The sequence below is a fragment of the Chelonoidis abingdonii genome, chromosome 1 (assembly GCF_003597395.2).
Source record: "Chelonoidis abingdonii isolate Lonesome George chromosome 1, CheloAbing_2.0, whole genome shotgun sequence".
Lineage (NCBI taxonomy): Eukaryota > Metazoa > Chordata > Testudines > Testudinidae > Chelonoidis > Chelonoidis abingdonii.
The window spans coordinates 104,609,579-104,630,085 of NC_133769.1; the positions used below are offsets into that span (position 1 = coordinate 104,609,579).

Genomic DNA, 20,507 nt, shown 5'->3' on the forward strand with positions numbered 1-20,507 from the left:
AAGGGTAAATCCTGAATGGTCTGTTGCAATTCAGGGGGAAGGCCTGAAGTCAGGAGATACGCCTCATTGTCACTCCAGATGCCAGAGTTCTGGCAGCCGAGTCCGCTGCGTCCAGATAGGCCAGGAGGGAGGTTCTTGCTACCTTTTTACCCTCTTTGAGCAGGGCCGTAAACTCTGGACGGGACTCCTGGGGAAGAAGCTCCGTAAACTTCCCCACGGACACCCACGTATTAAAGTTATACCGACTTAGGAGGGCTTGTTGGTTTGCCACCCTAAGTTGGAGGCCCCCAGCTGAGTATATTTTGTGGCCCAGGAGGTTCACGCGTCTAGCCTCCTTCGCCTTAGGAGCTGATGCTTGCTGGCCATGACGCTCCCATTCATTCACCGATTGGACAACCAGAGAGCAGGGCAATGGGTGGGTGTAGAGATATTTGTATAGTGCGGATGAACGGGAGAGCCACTCTAGTGGGTGCATCAGCCGATAAGATGTCCACGACTGGGTCCTCTATTTCAGTAACCTCCTCCACCTGCAAGTTCATATTCTGGGCCACCTGCCTCAAAAGGTCTTGATGGGCTCTGAGATCGATTGGTGAAGGGCCTGAGGATGATGTTCCTGCTACTGCCTCATCAGGTGAGGAGGAGGAGGAGAGGCCCGGGACCAATGGGTCTTGAGGTGGGTCGTGCACTTGAGGGGCGTCATCTGCATCAGGTGGAACCTCGGTGACTGCAGAGGGAATTGGAGCCTAGTCCATGCCCGTAGGGGGAGGGCGGCTCACTGTCACCTCTGGTACCCAGTGTTCTGACAGGGCCGAGTGTTGAGCCACTGATGGGGCACCTTGGGCCTGGTGTCCAGAAGGACAAGAGATGAGGCCCTTGTTCGTGGCTTTGTCCCTGCAGATATTGGCTGGGGATGTCAGATTCCCCCTCCTCATGGTAAGATGCACTGCCAGCCTGAGATGATACTGATGTGTGTCTCGAAGGCCACGGTGGTGCCAAGAGACCCTGGGAGGGTGCCACTGTTCTTGACGTTCGATCCCAGGGTGGTACTGGGGAGCAGTACTGGGAGCTACCGTGAGCGAGACTGGGATCTTCTACCATACCGGTGTCTGGAGGTCAACTGGGATCTCGAGTCCCTTCACCTGGAGCGACTGCAGGATACACGGTACTGAGATCAGTGCCGAGCGCCAGATCGGTACTGGGAGTATCTGTCAGGTGAACGAGATCTTGAACGTCACTGCGACTGGTACCGCGATGGAGAGCGGTGCCGGGACTGTGAGCGGCGCCAGGAGCAGGAATAACGTGATCGAGAGCGTCTGCAAGACCGTGATCTGGAATGACGTCTCTCTGGTGGACCGACGGAAGGAGGCCTTACGAGGGCCGGCTTGCCAATGGATTGAATAACTGGTACCGGTGGTGCCGGGGGTTGAGGACATATCGGCTCCGTCATAGCAATGAGCTCCTTTGCCATAGAGAAGGTCTCCAGCGTAGAAGGGAGAACAAGCTCAACCACAGCCGGAGCCGGGGAGCTGTCTGGCACCGGACTCAATGGCCCTTGTGGGACCGGAATAGACGGTGCCACACCAGGTGGAGCTGCAATCTGCGGTGCCGGCTTCGACGGCGCCACAGCGGATGACGGTGCTCGACGAACCATCTTAGACGAACGCCCCTTCTGCGAGGCCGGAGTCGGAGCACTATGTTGTTTCCCAGTCGGGGAAAGGGAGCAGTGCCGAGGAGTCGGTGCCAGTAGAGGTCGGTGCCGGGACTCCTTCTCGGTACCAGAGTGATCCGGTGCCAAAGGGGGCACTCCTTACCGAGGCAGTGTGTTGGGCGCGCTCGGTACCGATGTTGCAGGACTAAGTGCCAACTCCATGAGGAGCTGCTTCAAACGAAAGTCTCACTCCTTCTTCGTCCTTGGTTTAAATGACTTGCAAATGTGGCACTTGTCAACAAGGTGGGATTCCCCTAGGCACTTGAGGCAGGAGTTGTGGGGATCCTCTATTGGCATCGGCTTCTGGCATGCTGAGCACGGTTTGAATCCCGGTGCCTTGGGCATGGGCCCGCACCGAGGTGGAGGAAAGGGGCTAATCCCCGATCCCCCCCCTTCAGCTATATACACTAACTATGAATAGAAGTACTAACACTAACTATAACTAGAAGAACTCAAACTATAAACACAGTAAAGAGCAAAGAACTACGAGTAGCTAGGGATGTGGAGATCAGCAAAGCCGCGCTCCACAGTTCCAACGACCGTCATGGGCGGTAAGAAGGAACTGAAGGACAGTTGGGTTGGCAGGGGTATATATCCGGCGCTATAGCGGCACCACTCCAGGGGGCGACCCAGCTGACCCACCAAGTGTCGCTAGGGTAAAAATCTTCCGACGAACGTGCACGCAGCGTGCGCACACCTAATTGGAATCGATATTAGCAAGCACTCGAAGAAGAAGAATCGAAATATCAATCTGTCTCTACAAAGCAAATTCTGCCCTCCGATGCATGCATGCAATCCACTCTAATCGAAGGCAGCATTTGTCCTTATATTTGTATTACACCTCACACACATGGATCTTTTCTTTATTTGCTTAGGAAATATTGTTCAAAAAGGTTGAAGTTTTTCAGAAAGTAAGTTTACTCTTTCCAAACTGTCTAAAGATTATAAATAAATGCTTCAGCACAATAAATTTAGCAATTTTGACCCTTCAAAGTACTTACCATACCATCTTTTGCAACATCAACAATGGTCACAAAAGCAAAACACAGGAAATATACTTGAAAAAAAATTTATTAGTCTTTCATACACTGTCTGTCTGGAAAAAATAAACAAATACTTAAGCAATATGGATAAACCACTGTAGTTAATAAAACTTATGCCCTGATCCAGAGAAACACTTGCATCCTGAATGCATGACTATCACATGCTTAAAAGTTCCATGTGTGCAGCGCTTTGCTGGATCAGGGCCTTATTACACAATTGCTACACATCTCATTCATCTGGGCTGCCTGAGTCCCCACCAATTGCTCTTGATGTTCTCTACAGCACAGTCTCCCAATCAACTTAAAATAGCAGAGGGAAAATAATAAGGAATTCATCAGCCCTCTTCCTTCCCTCTCCCAGCCCTTAAGGTTTAAGTCACTCCTTTGAACAGAAATTCCTTCCAGTTCTGCACATTTTTTTTTAAATTTCTTCTTAAATCTTTGTTTTGCTGGCTCATTCATTGTACTTAGCCAATTTTAGCCTAGGTATAATGTTCATAGACTGAAGTTCTTGGAATAATAGTTTACAGGCATATGGAATGCGCAGGGATGACACGTGGCAAGACGACTTGCAATAATGGCACCTAGGGAAACAACAAAAACAAATTCATTGCTGGTTAATACATGAAGCTCTGCTACAATTATCAAATGGTTCTTGTATCCCACTGCATTTAAACAATACATATTCTATTGCCTCCATCTTTGAATGTGCTGAGCACTCTGGCTCTGTACCAGTATTTAAGGACGTGCATATCTGCAAGTCCCTGAATAATCTCATTGAAGCCAACAGGATTACTTAAAGTTAAGCCTGTGCTTTACTGGATTGGGACCTGAGTGCTCAGCATCTTGCAGAACTGTGTGCTATATCCCCCGCCACACACTGGGAATATGGACACTCAAGAGAGAGCATTACATAAACAGTGGTCAAGAAGATTCAAAATCTAAATATTTCTAAACATTTGGCTAGTTGTTCACTTTCCATTTTATTCATTTTCAAAACTGAGAGAGCAGGGAGAAGGGGCCTTCAACCTTTGTTTTCTCATCTGAAATTTCTCCCATTACCAAAGTGCCCCAAATCCATTCATACTAATGTAGGACTATGCTGAATATTTCTCTTTCCTCCAGCCTCCGCAAACAAATAAGGAACCAAAGGAGCGCAGGTTGCAATTAAAACAGGAAATTAGTTAAGCAGCCTTTAAATGTTGCCACCACTGGTGTTTAATGGAATCTCATGATAATTTAGGGAGTTTTTTTTGTTGGCTGTATAATAATTTTTAGTACATTTGTGCAACTGGGCACTTCAAATAAATTAGAATGAAAATGCCCTTTGTTCAATAGCCTAATATCAGACTATCAAGCATTCTATAGCTTATTTTTATTTTACATGGAGATAAGAAACAGCAACATAAAATTTAGTATTTACTCCCTCTAACCTTACACATCATATGAAGAATTGGAAACTCCTCCTCAAATGTCACATTGCTACTTCCTCATGTCTCATTTTTCGATTCATTTGTTCTTGATAATACTTTATAAAGTTTAGAAAGCAATCCACTGAGGAAATTCAATGATTCAGGAATCTGGAAGGGGCTATCAGTCTTTTCAATCTCTAGATGCAGGTTCAAATCCTGTCTCAGATCATTAGATCCTAAACTTCCTATTTGATGGCTGTTTGCTGGTAGACTTATTCCAAAGTCAATGGGAGTTTTGCCAATATTCACAATGGTGAGAATCAATGCTTACTCGTCACTTGATTCTGCTGTCCATGGGCCTGATCCAAAGCCCACTGACATCAACAGGATCAGGCCCAGTGAAGTCAACTGAAGTTTCAAAAACAGCCTCAAGGGGAGATGGATGTAGTAAAGAGGCAGACCACGGGCCAAATCCACACTGCCAGACACTTTTGAATGGGCCCTGAAATCTTTTTATTTACTTATTATCACAATTATTATTATTATTGTTTTTTTGTGGAGTCTGGACCTTGACTATACCTTAACCAAGAAATTTGGACTGTGACAAAAAATAATTGGCTACCTGTAGACTTGATTCAAATTAAATGTAGTGATTTTGTATAAAATTACCAGGGTTCCACTCTTGTTGCTACAGTTTCAGGATCAGAGTGAAAAATCTATAATGCTACAGTTTAAATCTACTCAGCATACACGGATTATATATGAAACAGCATGGATGATAAAATGAACTGATTTGCTACAGGACTCTCTATTCTGAGAGCCAACACCAAAGCCTGCAGTAGTTATTCCATAAAACCATGCCACTTCTTTCCTGTCCTGAACGAGTGATAATAAATAAGGCTACGTTTATGCCATGGAGGTCATGGAAATCACAGGAAGTGTGACTTCCAGAGACAGTTCACCTGAACTGGAACCCATCTTAAACCTGGTGCTTTTCCATTTAGGAGGAGGGGTGGGGATCCAGAGAGACAAAAGATTCCCACCTTGTACCGAAGCTATAAAAGGGGTTGGAACAGAACAAAGGAAACTGCCAGTCATGAGAAATCCCCTAGTTATCACAGGAGCTGGAGCTAACAAGGACTGTACCAGGGGAAAGGATTGGGCCCAGACTAGGAAGGAGTCTAGTCTGTGAAAGAAGCTTATTGGAACAACTCTGAGGGCAAGATTTACCTGTATTCAGTTTCTTAATGTATCAGGCTTAGACTTGAGTGTTCTGTTTTATTTTGATTGGTGACTTACTTTGTTCTGTTGGTTACTACTTGAAACCACTTAAATCCTACTTTTTATACTTAATAAAATCACATTTGTTTATTAATTAACCCAGAGTAAGTGATTAATACGGGGGCGGGGGGAGGCGCAAACAGCTGTGCATATCACTGTATCAGTGTTATAGAAGGTGGACCATTTAGGAGTTTACCCTGTATAGGCATTATACAGAGTAAAATGGATTTATTTGGGGTTTGGATCCCATTGGGAGTGGTATCTGGGTGCTGGAGACAGGAGTACTTGCTGAGCTGTTTTCAGTTACGTCAGCAGCTTTGGGGGCATGGACCAGACCTGGGTCTGTGTTTGTAGCAGGCTAGCGTGTCTGGCTCAACAAGATGGGGTTCTGAAGTCCCACGCTACCAGGGAAAACGGGATCAGAGGTAGTTTCAGCACATCAGGTGACAGTCCCAAGGGGGTCTCTGTGACCGAACCCATCATAGAAAGCATGCATGTTTAGGGATGTGCAGTGCATAACTCAAGATATTTAGAGGGCCAAATTGTGTAAAGAGACAGCTATGCAGTGCAGTGCAAATTACACTCACACAAAGGCTGAATTTAAACCAGAGGCCAACATTTTTTGTGTCCATAGATTTTCAAATACCCAAAATATTGCACCTGCACAATCTCCCAAAATATGTACGGTCTCCTATGTGTCACGAACACCTGCAGAGTAAGGATCAAACCCCTTTGCTGCATTCATCAGAGCACTGTCACTGAACTCTTTGGGACTATGTACAAGAGTAAGGGGAATAGGACCTAGTACTTAATTGGTAACCCATAGTGAATTTTTTTTAAACCTCCACTAGGAGACTCTGAGCTGCAGGGGTCCCTCCTCGCCCACAGAGGAACCAATCCTGCCACTGAGGTCAGTATGTTGTTACTTCCCTCAGGAAAGTACAACCCAGATGAACCACCCTAGATTGGATATACCTATTAGAGGGACACCTTGTATATAACCATTTTTTTCCTGGTGACTAGTGCCCTTCCTGTCATCTACAGAACAATGCATTGCTACAAGCTTTCCCAGAGCAGTGCCTCACTGATGCTTGAGTCTCTGACAAAGAGCAGTTGAAAGGTTCTGAGCTGCTCTAATTACCTAGTTTCTACTGCGTTGCTCATTACAGGTCACTTGCTGCAACTACGGATGGATACAGCTTATTTAATAACTGAAACCACCCATTATTGATTGTTCTCCCTCACCAGGGAGCTTTTTACAGAATTCAGATTGCTTTGAATGTCAGTTCCTCTCTCTGGGAGAAACTTCATCTACAGTTTACAAACTTTAAATTTTGCAACAAAGTTGAACAAAAAGGGTTTGATTGTTTAACAAACTCCTAATTTAAAGGGTTAAAAGCTCATTTTTTTTTTACCCTCACTAACAGGAGGTTCAATGATTTACATTATGTAGCCTTTCTGATTCCTCCCACCTCCTCCAACTCCTTCAAGGACCCATGTTGCAGCCGTCATTTTTGTTAAAACTGGCCATGTCTGCATCTGAAGCTGTACAAAGCAGAGCCTTACACAGGTGGAAGGAGTTGCTGTTGAGAAACATAAGGCGTTCTCCTGCCGCTCAGAAGTAGATTACACTCTTGGCCCATCCATTGCCCGTGGAGCCAGAGCCTAGCATTGGAAAATGAACCCAGGTTTCATGTCCAGCGGTCACAGCACTTATCACACGTTCATGAGTCTGGCCCAAATATATATTTTTGGTATCACGACAGAACTGCAAAGAGCACACTTAGCATTCACATGCAGAGCAATGCCTGTCTACACAGCTGCTTAACAGGAGAGATTCAAGTCACAAACAATGATTTAGTCTTTCCTCATAGGACTCCACATAAAACTAGAATTAAGCAATTATAAAGCGCTAAACAATCCAAATACGGTCTTCTTCTAAGGCCTGACATCTTCAATAGCCATAGGCTGAGTCATATAACAAAAGAACAACTAGGAATCCAAACAGTTTAAACAACATTAACAGTAAGAAAACCAACAGGTGGTGTCCTGCTGCTAGGTAGCTCTGCTGTTATTTATTTGTATTGCAGCAGCACCAAGATGCCTGAACCAGGGATCAAAGCCCTATTATATGTGACATCCCTCCCCCTCCCCCCCACACTCACATGGGTGTGCGCGTGCGCACACACACACACACTCTCTCTCTCTCTCTCTCTCTCTCAAAAAAAAAAAAAAAAAATCACTGATCATTGAGGGATGTTCAGAGCAGGCTTTATGCTCCTTTCAGGAAACATGGGTGTTTAACAACCTCGATCCTCAGACTATCCACCTAGACTTCAGCTATATGAGCACAAGGGTCGAGGAAAATGAAGAGAATCTGGGATAACAGTGATGACATAATTTTACCTGCAGAGAAATTTTTTTTTTCTAAGAAGGCATTTGGTTAAAGGAAGACTGACAGATGGTCATGTTCAAATAAGGAAGCTCCATCCTTGCTGGGCTAGTCATGCTCTGCCTTTTCCCAATAATCAGTGCTTCTTTCTAATATCTCCAACAGGTGTACCTTGTCTTGTATTTCATAGTGAAAGGAAGTACTTATCAGGGCGCTCTGTACAGGAGCCAGGGGGGGAGGCAAAGCACAGATGGTGGCAATGTGGGAAATTCAGTAATCAGGGGGAGATTCCACAGCCAGAGAAGTACAACAAATAGAAGATGGCGATCACTGTGCTCATCTCCCCATCCCTCTCTTCTGCACTGCAAGACTCGCAGGAAATTATGAAGGTTTGAGTCTGTGGTGAACCTGATCTCAACTATTCGGTAATCTATGGCTGAGATTCAGGGACATTGATAAAGCTGGTCCTCCCTTTTCTAAAAGGTAAATCATTCATTGACAATACAGATGATATGTGCAATCAGGTCTTTGTCTCTATTCCTGTATCCAGTTAAAGAGCTTTTTTTGTTTCTCTAAAGTTTACACTTGGAGGATTTTCTAGTAGGTGCTGGAAGTTCTCCAGAGAAGAAAGTAAAGTAATTTTCCTATGCCAAGCATAGGGGAGAGTCCAATTCCCCTTTAAATGATTTCTGTCCTGCAAAGACATCATCCATCAGCTTTACAGACACTACAAAGACTCAAGGAAAAACCTAAGCCAGCAGAACTCATTAGACAGTCTGAGAACATTTGCTTTTTAAAAAAAACAAAAAACAAACAAAACCATACATACAGATCTCTCTGTCGTATTGAGATAAATCTCTGTAGTATTAGAACAGCAGCAGACATGGGGCCTGATATTTCTAGTGCAGGATGCAAGTAACTCCCACTGTTTTAAATAAAAGAGTCGCTTTTATCCTACGGCAGGAGAATAGAGCCCCTTGAATTTTACTACTAATGCATTCCTGTGTGCTCTTAATTGTTATTTCCTGTCCTTCACTGCCCCTGGAATGGCCACAGGGGCAATCACTAAAACACCTGTGCCCCTGGAGTTTATTCTGGTTCCAGAACAAAATTTGGCCCAGAGACACCAGGAGAGTGGTAAACTCTGTTCTCTAGCAAGGACAAGCACGTGGCAATGGGAGACTAAAGCAATACTAACATCTCCAAAAGATCTGTGCGGTACTGAATTGGTACAGCACAGATCAGAGATTCAGAGTTGAGCTCAGGCTCTTCCTGGTCCTCCAACTCAAAAGAAAAAACATTCTCTACAAATGAACAAAACAAATATGCACCCATCTACTCCCAGCTGGTGTGTTAGGTGGAGAAATGGCTTTAGAGAAGAGAATCCTACAGACTTTGCTCCTGTAAAAGGAAATCAGAAAGTCTATTGCTCGTGAGAACATACAGGAAGTATTATGGGCTAATGGGAACTGGAGTAGGTCAGAGAACATAGGTAGAATTACAGTACACAACCCCCCCCAGCCCCCCAGTCTCAGCAACTAAGAACACCCATCTACTAATGGTGCCCTTTGTGTATTTTGTAACTTGCAGAAAAAACAATATGGTAGTAAAGATTTTTTTTTTCTATTCTGTAGTAAAATTAAGTATGAAAGGACTCTACACGCTTCTGAAAATCTTACTGAAAGAATAGCAGTCTTTAAAAAGTATATATGACTGCCTTAGAAATGTATGGTCCTGTGTGGTTTTTTTTTTGGTAAAAATCTCACCACTCTCCCTTAACAAAGATAAAAGTTAATTCAGTTAAGTATGAAATGTGCTAGCCTGATAACTTGGAGGACTGATGGCGGCCATTAATTTTCACAGCTAGCTATAGAAGAGGTACAGCGAGTGGCAGCACAAGCTTCCCAACAGTTCACTGCCAATGACTTAGAGCTTGTCTACACAGTGAAGCGAAGTGCACCAGAGGGGTGTGATCTGTAGAGCACTAACATGTTGCGTTCTAACTGCCCCATGTAGTCCCAGCTGGCGTGCTCTAGTTCAAGCTGATGTAATTCCATTTCAAACAGGATGACATTAATCTCAACTGGGTACCATTTAAAGCACTCCAGTGGGGTCTACACAGGTTGGCTACAGCACAACATGTTAGAGCGCTAGAGATCACATCCTTCAGTGCACTTTGCCATGCTGGGTAGACAAGCTCTCAGAGACAATTAACTAAGCCCTGGTCTATACTCAAAATTGCACCATTTTAACTAAAGATGTGATTTTAAACCAATTTATTTAAATCCATGCAATTGTATGTGTGGACATTTAAATTAGTTTTAAGTGTCAGTCAATTTATCTTAAGCTGGTTTGTAAATGACCTAAGCTAAGTGATTTAAGACACAAACCTATCAAACAGCCTGTCCCCAGTAGGAGAGTTGCAACAACTGAATTAAGTCGGTTGAGTTAAATTGGCACACAAACTCTATGTAGAAAAGCCCCTAGAGCAGAGGTGGGCAAACTATGGCCTGCAGGCTGGCTGTCCTGGCTGGCCCCCGGGCTCCTGGCCTATGAGGCTAACTCCCGGCTCCTCCCCTGCTGTTCCCCCTCCCCCACAGCCTCAGCTTGCTCGCTCCACCACAGGCGCAACGCTCTGGGCAGTGAGGCTGTGAACTCCTGGGGCAGTGCAGCTGCAGAGCTCGGCCTGATCTGGTGCTCTGTGCTGTGTGGTGGTGGCGGCGTGGCCCAGCTCCAGCCGGGCAGTGTGGCTGTAGTGCCGCCAGCCACCAGTGTTCCAGGCAGCATGGTAAGGGGGCAAGGAGCAGGGGGGGGGTTTGGATAGAGGACAGGGGAATTTCGGGAGGTGGTCAGGGGGCAGGGGTATGGATGAGGTCGAGGTGGTCAGGGGGGAACAGGGGGTTCAATGGGGGCAGGGGTCCTGGGGGGGCAGTCAGGAAGGAGGGGAGGGTTGGATGGGGTGGCGGGGGGCAGTCAGGGGACAGGGATGGGGCGGTTGGATGGGGCATGAGTCCCAGGGGGAGGGGACAGATAGGGGATGGGGGCTGGGCCACGACCTTCTCCCCCTAACCGGCCCTCCATACAATTTATGAAACCCGATGCAGCCCTCAGGCCAAAAAGTTTGCCCGTCTCGCTCTAGAGAATGTACTCCCCTCTCACTCAGTTTCCATGTTAAATTCCATGTCCTGTCTCAGGCTTCCAAAAGGTACCAACTGTGGCTGAGTTTTGGGACATGGAAATTTGTTCCCACTTTGAGAAATGGACCACAAAAGCCAGATTTTGTTTTGCCTTGATCCCTCAACTTCAGTTAGGACAGAATTTGGCCTAGAGATTACACTAACATTTCCCACTTTGTGTGATAACTGCACTACCAAGTCAGAAGGAACCAGTGCCTTAATAGTGAAAAGCTCTATTTCCTGTTACCAATCTCATGACCATTCAGAGTGCATCCCCCTTATGCCTACCCGGTCATTGATGTAGATTAATTAAAATGTATGGAAATGTTAACTAATGTTTGCAAAGCACTTTGAAGACGAAAAGCACTACACAAGTGTTAAGTATTACTCTGTAGCTGTGTTTACTGTGTTAATCAGTTTGCTTTACATAACTTAAAGATTCAATGGCTTTCTTTAAAGTGGACATACAGAATATAATACTGCATGTGCAAAATAAGAGGGAAAGAGATCAGGATGTAAACCCACTAATAGGAAAACATTAAAATGAGTCAACTTACCAGCCAGAATATCCCAGCAAGCCACACTGTCCACAGACATCCACTTCAAAGGCATCACTAGAAATCATCAGTCTCTCCAGCAAAAGCATGCTGGCTCCATAACCTATTAAACAATCTCGTTCCATTTCTCCAAGACGTAAACCACCATCACGCGATCGGCCTTCAGTGGGTTGCCTTTGAAATAAGCAATTTAAAGAATATAATAAATATTTCTAGAACATATGCCCTCAAATTTTAGGAATGTATTCCCTAAGGAATAGTACCGATAGGCTTAAATCGGAGGTCTACAACCACAGGGCAAATCCTGCAAACCTTTATATATGCAAGTAGTCCTTACTCATTCAGGAGTAATATGCAGTAGTTACATGAGTAAGGATTGCAAAATCTGGATCATAATTCTTTTGCTCACAGATTTAGTGGAATAAATGCAAAATAACATGAGTTTTCCTTAGCCAAGGATACAGTTATAACTATATATGTGGATGCAAAATTAGTAAACATTATGTTTACAGAGCATTCAAAGTACTGAAGTTTTATTATCCAGCTAAATAAAACAGGAGCCAAAACAGACATTGTGTTTTTAATTGGACATATATTCTAGCTAATAGGATCTAGGGAAAAAAGCTTCAAACCTCTGATAAAATTTTAAATGAGTCATTTGATACATGTAGAAACGAAAAAAAGAACCTACTGGATAAACGAGATGTTTGTTTTAGTTTGACATTTTTTACAAGTAAAAAATACTGTAAAAGGACATTTAAAGTTTCTTTCACTTTAAAATACAAATTAAAAGGAAGCACCTATGCTTCGGGTGCCCCTTGACATATTTTAAAAGCTGTGTTATACAAACTGCTATTCCAGGAATCCCCTTTTGCCCAATCTTTAATATAAGTCATAATACAACAGTGAGAAATATTATGATCTCCCACCAGTGTCCTATTGGTCTCTCTCAGCTAGTAAAATACAGGAGGCTTTGCAACACGCCCGTCAATGTTTGCAAATAAACATCAATAAACTAGGACTATTTAGGTCCAGGACAGCAAGTTCCAAAGCTGAAGGGCCCTTGAAGAAAGAGAGAGCAGCAAGCCAGGCTCTTTCGTGTGTGTAGTAAAAGATTATTTAACTGGAAATAATTTAAAAAGACTTTTCTTAACATGTATGCAGTTTGTCTAAGCAGAAATGCAAAACATATATAGATTTGTCAGTTCAGTGTTGCCATCTCATGATTTCATCATGAACCTCATGATATTGGGCATTTTACTTAGACCCAGCTCCTGAAGACAAGTGATTATGGGAAAATCTCAGCTTTTGTTTATAAAAATAGTAAGTTTCCGCCCCTTGTGGTTGTGGAGAAATGCTTGAAAATGTGATTCAAGTGCATACTAAAAGGCTCTGAAACCAGACTGCCAATCAAAATGCAAAACTGGCTAAAAAGGTTTTTTTTTTTAAATGAATCTAAATTTTGGAACACTTGAGGTTGGCAATACTGCAGTCTTTGATACGCACATACTAGCACACTGCAGCAATATTTGAGTTGCAAACAGCAGTTGAATGACAAAAAAGCAACTTAAAAAAACCGTAATGGACACATTTAAAAATATCACAATGTATTAAAGAAAATAATTTCCATGCATTGCCTAAATCATTACAGGATCCCTTTAAGTAATTAAAGACAGGCTGCATTTTACCCTAAAAAATACTCATTTCTGAATCTTTTATCTTGACTCTTGGTTTTCCACTCCATGAAGGTAACTCTCTTGCATGCAGTTTTAATATAGTCTGTTTTGTCCTGGGTACTTTGCTAACCAGAATAAGCCACATAAAATATTTTAGAAGATAAAAGGATTTTAAAAGTTTAGGGATGGATACAAAACGGCCATTGAAATCATTGGAAGTTTCTACTTCAATGAGCCATGGATCAGACCTTTAAACACCAAGGGATAAGAAGAATTGTTTATGGTGGTCTTAAAGCACAGGTTTACCTGGGTGGTGGAGCTGGATATCTGGATGCTTTGCATCACTGGAGTGGCATAAAGCAGATAGTGTGTACTAGCAAATCGGGCCTGCAACTTTTGTAATATACATATTTTGTGTATAATAATTCAAACTATTATTTCCATAGTAAAGTTGCAATTTTAGAGTGAAAAATGGTTCCAAAATTAATGGTCTCAATATCTAATTATCCTGCTTAATAACTACAAAAAGTTATCTGAGTTACTACATTCAACGGATCTTGTCAAGGTTTAAGCTATTTTACTTTTCGAAGAAGTCTTTCCTTCTTTCTCTCACCACCTTGGGAACATAAAGCTAATCTGTTTGCAATTCAAATTTGTCCTTCTATTCCTGTAACTGGTTTCATTTTCTTCCTTGTTGTGACAATCGGAAGAATCTGTTTACAGTTTAACATCCTAGTTCTCACACATGGATGGTGGCATCTTCATTGCTCAGATGCCGCTTTAATGACTGATCCTGGAGCTTATCCGGCAAGGCTGTGAGGGCGAGATTTTAAAAGGTATCTGAACAAAGACGCACCTTAAGTTGCACACAGGCACCTAAGTACTTTTGAAAAATCTCACTAGGCACTTATCTGCATCTTTTATGTGCCTACCTACCTTTGAAAATCTGCCTCTGAGAACCCACAACTCCCCTTCCAGTTAATGGAATAATGAGATTCTGGAAAAACTATGTGCACTCTTTCGTTTTCAGTCCTTAAAAAGCTATGGTCTTTAAAGATACAGAGTAAAGCACCTAAGTCCCCCATTTTCAAAACTGGCACAGCTGCCTAAGTCTCACTGAAAGTCAATGGGACTTAGGTCCTTTAGCAAATTTTACCCAGAGAGTGGGGTTTTCAAAACCTCGTAAGTGAGCTAGCAGCACAAGGCCTACACGACATCAATGTGACTTGTTCTCTGCACTCACTGAGGTGCTTCTGAAATCTCCCCTCCCCTTTAAGTGTTCTTTAATATTATAAAATATTTATTTATGAAAGGTTTGCGCATTCCTTCTCTCTTTCATTCACCCAGCCACCTCAGCTGTTGTCCCTAGCAACTACTTCCTTTCTGCATTCTAAACAGAGGCTCAAGAGACCCAAAACATGGAAGCTTGAAAAACAGAAAACATTTCAAATTTCAAAACACAAAAAAGACAAAACACAGATAAAACCAGAAAGCACCAAAAGCACTGAAAGTAAAAACCACATCCTTGGATGAAAAACTGGGGCCAGTTGATCCTGATATTGTTTATTTAACTATTGCTGTTAACTACTTGATTATTCCAGTTCTAACGCCAATGTTTATTTTCTTTAAAACCTCAACCCAGATCAACAATTTAATGGCACTATTCTACATTATTCAGAAGACTGAGCTCAATTTCTTGCCCTGATTCTTGCTTCCTAGGCCAGCAGAGGAAAAGGTACTCAACCCCTGGGGATGAAAGTATGTCTCACCCTGCTCAACAGTGATCCCACTCATACCTATTAAACAACAGTGCTAGCTGGCTGAATCGCTGGGCCTCAAGGGTGGGGATGTTATCAAAAGGACCTTCATATGTCTGACAGGAAGAGAGGGGACACTGTGCTCCAAGGCCTTGGGGAGTGGAGGGAAACATTGACCAGTATTACCAAATTATTTTCTTACAATGCACTATGAAACTGGCATGTCTGATTATTTCAAAATGCAAGCAGGCAACAAGCTAGGACTGAGTTGTTCACTCTGATAATTTTGTGTGTGTATGGGGGGGGGGGGGAGGCACGTGCACAAGAGGAGAAAATAACCAGCAGAGGAGCCAACACCGATTTCCTGAATAGAAAAGTAAATGTAGTTACGTAATATATGGAGCTGACCGGGCAACAGGATTCTAGCTTCCTTTTTGATGCTGCCTGCAAGTTTTATTTGGGGCCTTTGACATCTATGTCTCAGAGGTGGAGACTCATGAACCCCAAACATTTTACTATAGAGCAAAGAGGATAGGATGAGGCTAAAATTAGGGACACTGCCTAACCCTTGAAGCCTTTATATTCATATACCAGCTACTGTCAGCAGGAGCGGCTCTAGCTTTTTTAAAAGCAGCAAAAAGAGTCCTGTGGCACCTTATAGACTAACAGACGTTTTGGAGCATGAGCTTTCATGGGTAAATACCCACTTCGTTGGATGCATGTAGTGGAAAATTCCAGGGGCAGGTGTATATATATGCAAGCAAGAAGCAGGCTAGAGATAATGAGGTTAGTTCAAATCAGGGAGGATGAGGCCCTGTTCTAGCAGTTGAGGTGTGAAAACCAAGGGAGGAGAAACTGGTTTTGTAGTTGGCAAGTCATTCACAGTCTTTGTTTAATCCTGAGCTGATGGTGTCAAATTTCAGATGAACTGAAGCTCAGCAGTTTCTCTTTGAAGTCTGGTCCTGAAGTTTTTTTGCTGCAGGATGGCTACCTTAAGATCTGCTATAGTGCGGCCAGGGAGGTTGAAGTGTTCTCCTACAGGTTTTTGTATATTGCCATTCCTAACATCTGATTGTGTCCATTTATCCTTTTCCGTAGAGACTGTCCAGTTTGGCCGATGTACATAGAGAGGCATTGCTGGCATATGATGGTGTACATTACATTGGTGGACGTGCAGGTGAATGAACCGGTGATTTTTTGCCACCCCAAGCACAGCAGGCAGGCTGCCTTTGGTGGCTTGCCTGTGGGAGGTCCGCCGGTCCCGCAGATTCGTTGTACCCGCCACTGAATTCCTGATGAATCCGCGGGACTGGCAGACCTCCTGCAGGCGTGCTGCCGAAGGCTGCCTGACTGTCACCCTCGCAAGGACTGGTAGGCTGCCCCCCATGGCTTGCTGCCCCAGGCATGCGCTTGGAGCCGCCGCTGGCTGTCAGGTCTCTTTCTTTTCAGTGACATTTTGCTCTCACAGACACAGCTTTCTGAAACTGACCAATTTAGTCTAACAGGGGGAAAAGGGTCTGATTCCAAGTCAGCTTTGCTCCTCTGGCACAACAGAACTTTCTATGATGAGAGTGAAGCTAACCTGTGCAGGAGAGAGCTTTCTCAGGGGTCACTCAGACCTTGAAAAGAGCTCTCCCAGGAATTAAGGACCTTCTCACCTTCTGCTCCATTGGCAAGGTGCACTTCTGTGACTTTGCCTTTTCTATCAGAAACATATAGCTCTGTCTCTCTCTCTTTTTTTAAGCCAAACACTAAAACAAGACACTCCCCTGCACACACACCTCTCCTGGGGAAAAGATAAGAGGAGAAACGTGTGACAGATGTTAGTCACATTGCTTAATGCACTACTGGAAGGCCCTCAAATACTACAATGATAGTGTAAAAACCTATATAGAACAGAATAGCAGATTAAATTCAGATGCAAGATAATACATATGAGAATAAATAAGTATTAGGATTATCCATATACATATATACAGATTCTACTTCAACTAACCACTCATGGGGAAAAAACAACAACTAGATATCAAGGAGGTAAATGAACACATCAGCTCAATGCATAGCAACAGTAAAAAAGCAAAACCTGATGTTTAAGGCAATGAGACTGGACAGATGTGTGTGGGCATCACTTAATCTGCAGAATCTTTAGTACTAGTGATGTTCAAGAAGGAAAGAATCCAGCTTTGACTCTCAGCTCCCAGGTGGAGTTTTCCACAGTTGTAAAGAGAGAGTTTTACAAAGCAAAACTAAGCACATTTGATATGAAAATGATTGAGACAATAACCAGTGAACCCCACAATAAAATGTCATTTTTATAGGAGTACTATTCAAGGCAGAGTCACATATTAAGATACAATTAGTTCACTCTGTCCTCTGTGAAATGCAACGGATGAAAAAACAAACATGAAAGTCTGGAACTCATTCTCTTAGTGGAGGTGATGGTAATAAGAAAGGATGAATTAGTGGAGAAAAAGAGTTTCTAAGGCTGGTGGTCATAAGGCAGCTTAAACAGAACAATCTGCTAGTTTCCTCAAAGGCAAGGGGAAAGCCAGATAAAAGCAGACATGGACTATTATGCAGATATGTGAGGGGAGGTTATAAAGCGGATAGTGATGAATTGCTGTCATTCCTTAACAAGAACGGATCAAAATGTAATGGTGCTAAGATTTAGGTGGGTGCATATAAGTACCAAGGCAGGGCTAATTAGGTAAATAGGGTTCCAGAAGACATTTTAGAATCATCTTCGCTAGTGATATTCAAGACGACTGGACTCAGCTGTCTCACAGGATTTAGGAATCATGCAAGCAATCTTACTACGATGCAGCGAGATGGACAAGGTAATCCACCAGAGGTCACTTCCAAGCAAAGTGATTCAGTGATACAAGGTTTGATGGATCCTCTTGGCCTATCAACTTGAAAGCAGCACGAGCAGCCATATGGACTATAGCTGAAGGGGATGAGTCTTTGTTTGGCCTCAAGAGCACAAAGCCAGATAAATCCAATTAAAGTAAAAGATTTCAGAGTCCTTGAACACGTAGATCATGGGTCTCAAACATGCGGCCCGCAGAGTTATTTCCTGCGGCCACCAAGCTCCCCACCCCAGAGTGTGCCACATCCCCGCTCCTCTGCTTACCTCCAGGCACTTCTCACCGCCAAACAGCTGTTTGGCAGTGCTTAGCACTTTCCAGAAGGGAGGAGGGAGGAGTGGGGAACCACGTGCTCAGGGGAGGAGGTGGGGATTTGGGGAAGGGGTTGGAAGAGGCGGGGCAGGGCCACATGGAAGAGGTGAAGTGGGAGCAGGGCCGGGACGGCACGGGGTGGGAGGCTTTTGTACTTTTAAATGAAAAGGTGTCAGTGATGCAGCCCTCAGACTGATGTACTAGTCCTCATATGGCCCTCGTGGTGATTTGAATTTGAGATCCCGGATGTAGATGGAGGTAGTAAATCTCTGGAAGTATACTGCAATACAGACATGTTTTTTCAAGCACATCCTCTGACTCCTAAACTTGAAACTAAAGACACCAATGTTGACCATTTTTGCTCCTGATGTAGCTGGGTAGTGTAGACTTGCCCATGTTTATTCAAGGGGAAAGCCAGATGAAAGCAAACGTGACTGGAGAATTCATATTTACTGCAATGATAGCCGCACCACGGGAACTGAGGCAGCTTTATCAGATCTTTAATGAAACAGCTCAAAATGGAGACTTATCACAGACTTCTTTGTAAGTTTTGACACTGATGAATTGCAGAGTGTGCTGAAATTGCCAACAAGCACCATGTTGAATAATAACAGAAAGGTCACTGATTAGTAAATGCCATCTTGGGGTAGAGATCTTTCTTGGCCATACCACAGGGACTGGGGTTGGGTGGGAGGGGGACAGAGAGAGGGGTGTTTACATTAAATTGTAGCCAATCCATTCATTTCATATTAAAGGGCAAAAGTTGGTGTCACAACATTAATTGTACTATGTAAAAATACCAGTGATTGCTCCAATATCAAAGCAAGTTTTTCTTCCTTTCACACACTGTGTTGTGAGCACACTACAATTAAATCAAAAACAGAAGAAAAAAGCTTTTAAAATGGCAATGAGGACTGAAACAAAAAGGGAGAACAATGCTCTTAAACAACCCCTTAGGTCTACGTATCTGATGTTAAAAACATCACCCAGTGATTCACGTCTACAGTTCCCCAGACGCAGCGGAATTAGTTAAGAACAGAGTAGAAGCCTCAACTTGAATTTTATGAAGCACTCTTTGGATTTCCAAACTAACTTCCTCCTATCACAGTATCACAAGAGTTTTGGTTTTTTTTCCACAATTAATATTAAACAAGGAACATAAAATATGTTAACTACTAAGCGACAAACCACCTTAATCTTTTATCGGCTTAGTGAACTTAGCACATTTCTGATTATACAGCAAGTACTCTGCACGCTTTCTTCAACAATACCTGGTAAGGACAGCTCTAGGGCCTCGAGCTCTGGCATGCATCTTATCCAACACCATATGCTTTAGTTTCTGATAATACACAGGACCAAAATAGATATATGCTTCCAAGGGTTCTCTAAAGGAATAAAAACAACAAACACAATCTTCTTGGTCAGCTCATTTTTACCTGAAGATATGAAACAGTCTACTAGATAGGAACAGCAGCAAAGCAATTTGAAATAACCCAGGAGTCATGAATTATTTAAAAAATGCATCTGGACTTTTAGGATAATCTGCAATGGAGTCATGAATAAACTTCTAGAGAAGAGTTTGGTAGTGCGTCCTCATAACAGTACAGTGTATTACTGTACATTCATGTGGAGAATAAGGCTTGGAATCTGCAACTGATAGCATGGTGGCAGACTGCTGTACGTGTGCAGAGCCCATCTGACTTCAGTGAGGCTGTGTGGGTGCTATCAGTCGCAAGCTAAGACTCACTGTTTGAGAGAAGTGGAACTGTGATTTAAGATATTATTCACATCATTTAAATTTGTATCATTCATACAGCTTATGTTATCAATAGAAAGAAATGCATGCAGAATGTATACCTAATTTAGGAATCAAGGAGTAAATAGAGAACTTATATCTAGGTGTCTCTTGAATTAATTTATATTCTAATTACCTTGCCAATTAACTTATTCCATATGTTGATTGGGAGGGGAGGGATAGTTCAGTGGTTTGAGCATTGGCCTGCTAAACCCAGGGTTGTGAGTTCAATTCTTGAGGGGGCCATTTAGGGGTCTGGGGCAAAAGATCTGCCTGGGGATTGGTCCTGCTTTGAGCAGGGGGTTGGACTAGATGACCTCCTAGGGTCCCTTCCAACCCTGATATTCTATGATTATCCTTTCCATTGAATACATTTGATTTGTTTCTGGAGGAGTGGGGGGAGGCTGGGAGGAATAGTGAAAAAGCAGGAAAGTGGGATTAAGAGACCTTTTTAAAAGGGCAAGCATGTTGGGCCATATGTTTTCCTGTTCCTAAACTATATCATGTTCTTTGAACTCCTTGTCTCTGAAG

The 20,507-nt window shown here is 43.2% G+C and overlaps 1 protein-coding gene across 2 annotated transcripts in view; it reads right to left on the minus strand.

The window, feature by feature from the left end:
• Positions 1 to 3,108: 3,108 nt before the first annotated feature.
• Positions 3,109 to 20,507, minus strand: part of POLR3B (RNA polymerase III subunit B) — a 114,387-nt gene continuing 96,988 nt past the window's right edge. Inside the window, exons 26-28 of one of the 2 annotated variants that reach the window (XM_032769691.2) lie at positions 19,453 to 19,566; positions 11,570 to 11,743; positions 3,109 to 3,335 (exon numbers count right to left, since the gene is read on the minus strand). In XM_032769691.2, coding sequence (XP_032625582.1) covers positions 3,206 to 3,335; positions 11,570 to 11,743; positions 19,453 to 19,566 — 418 coding nt within the window. In that variant the 3' untranslated portion in view covers positions 3,109 to 3,205. Of the gene's footprint in view, positions 3,336 to 11,569; positions 11,744 to 19,452; positions 19,567 to 20,507 lie in introns of those variants that run through there. The other variant, XR_004372225.2, reaches the window with a different exon arrangement.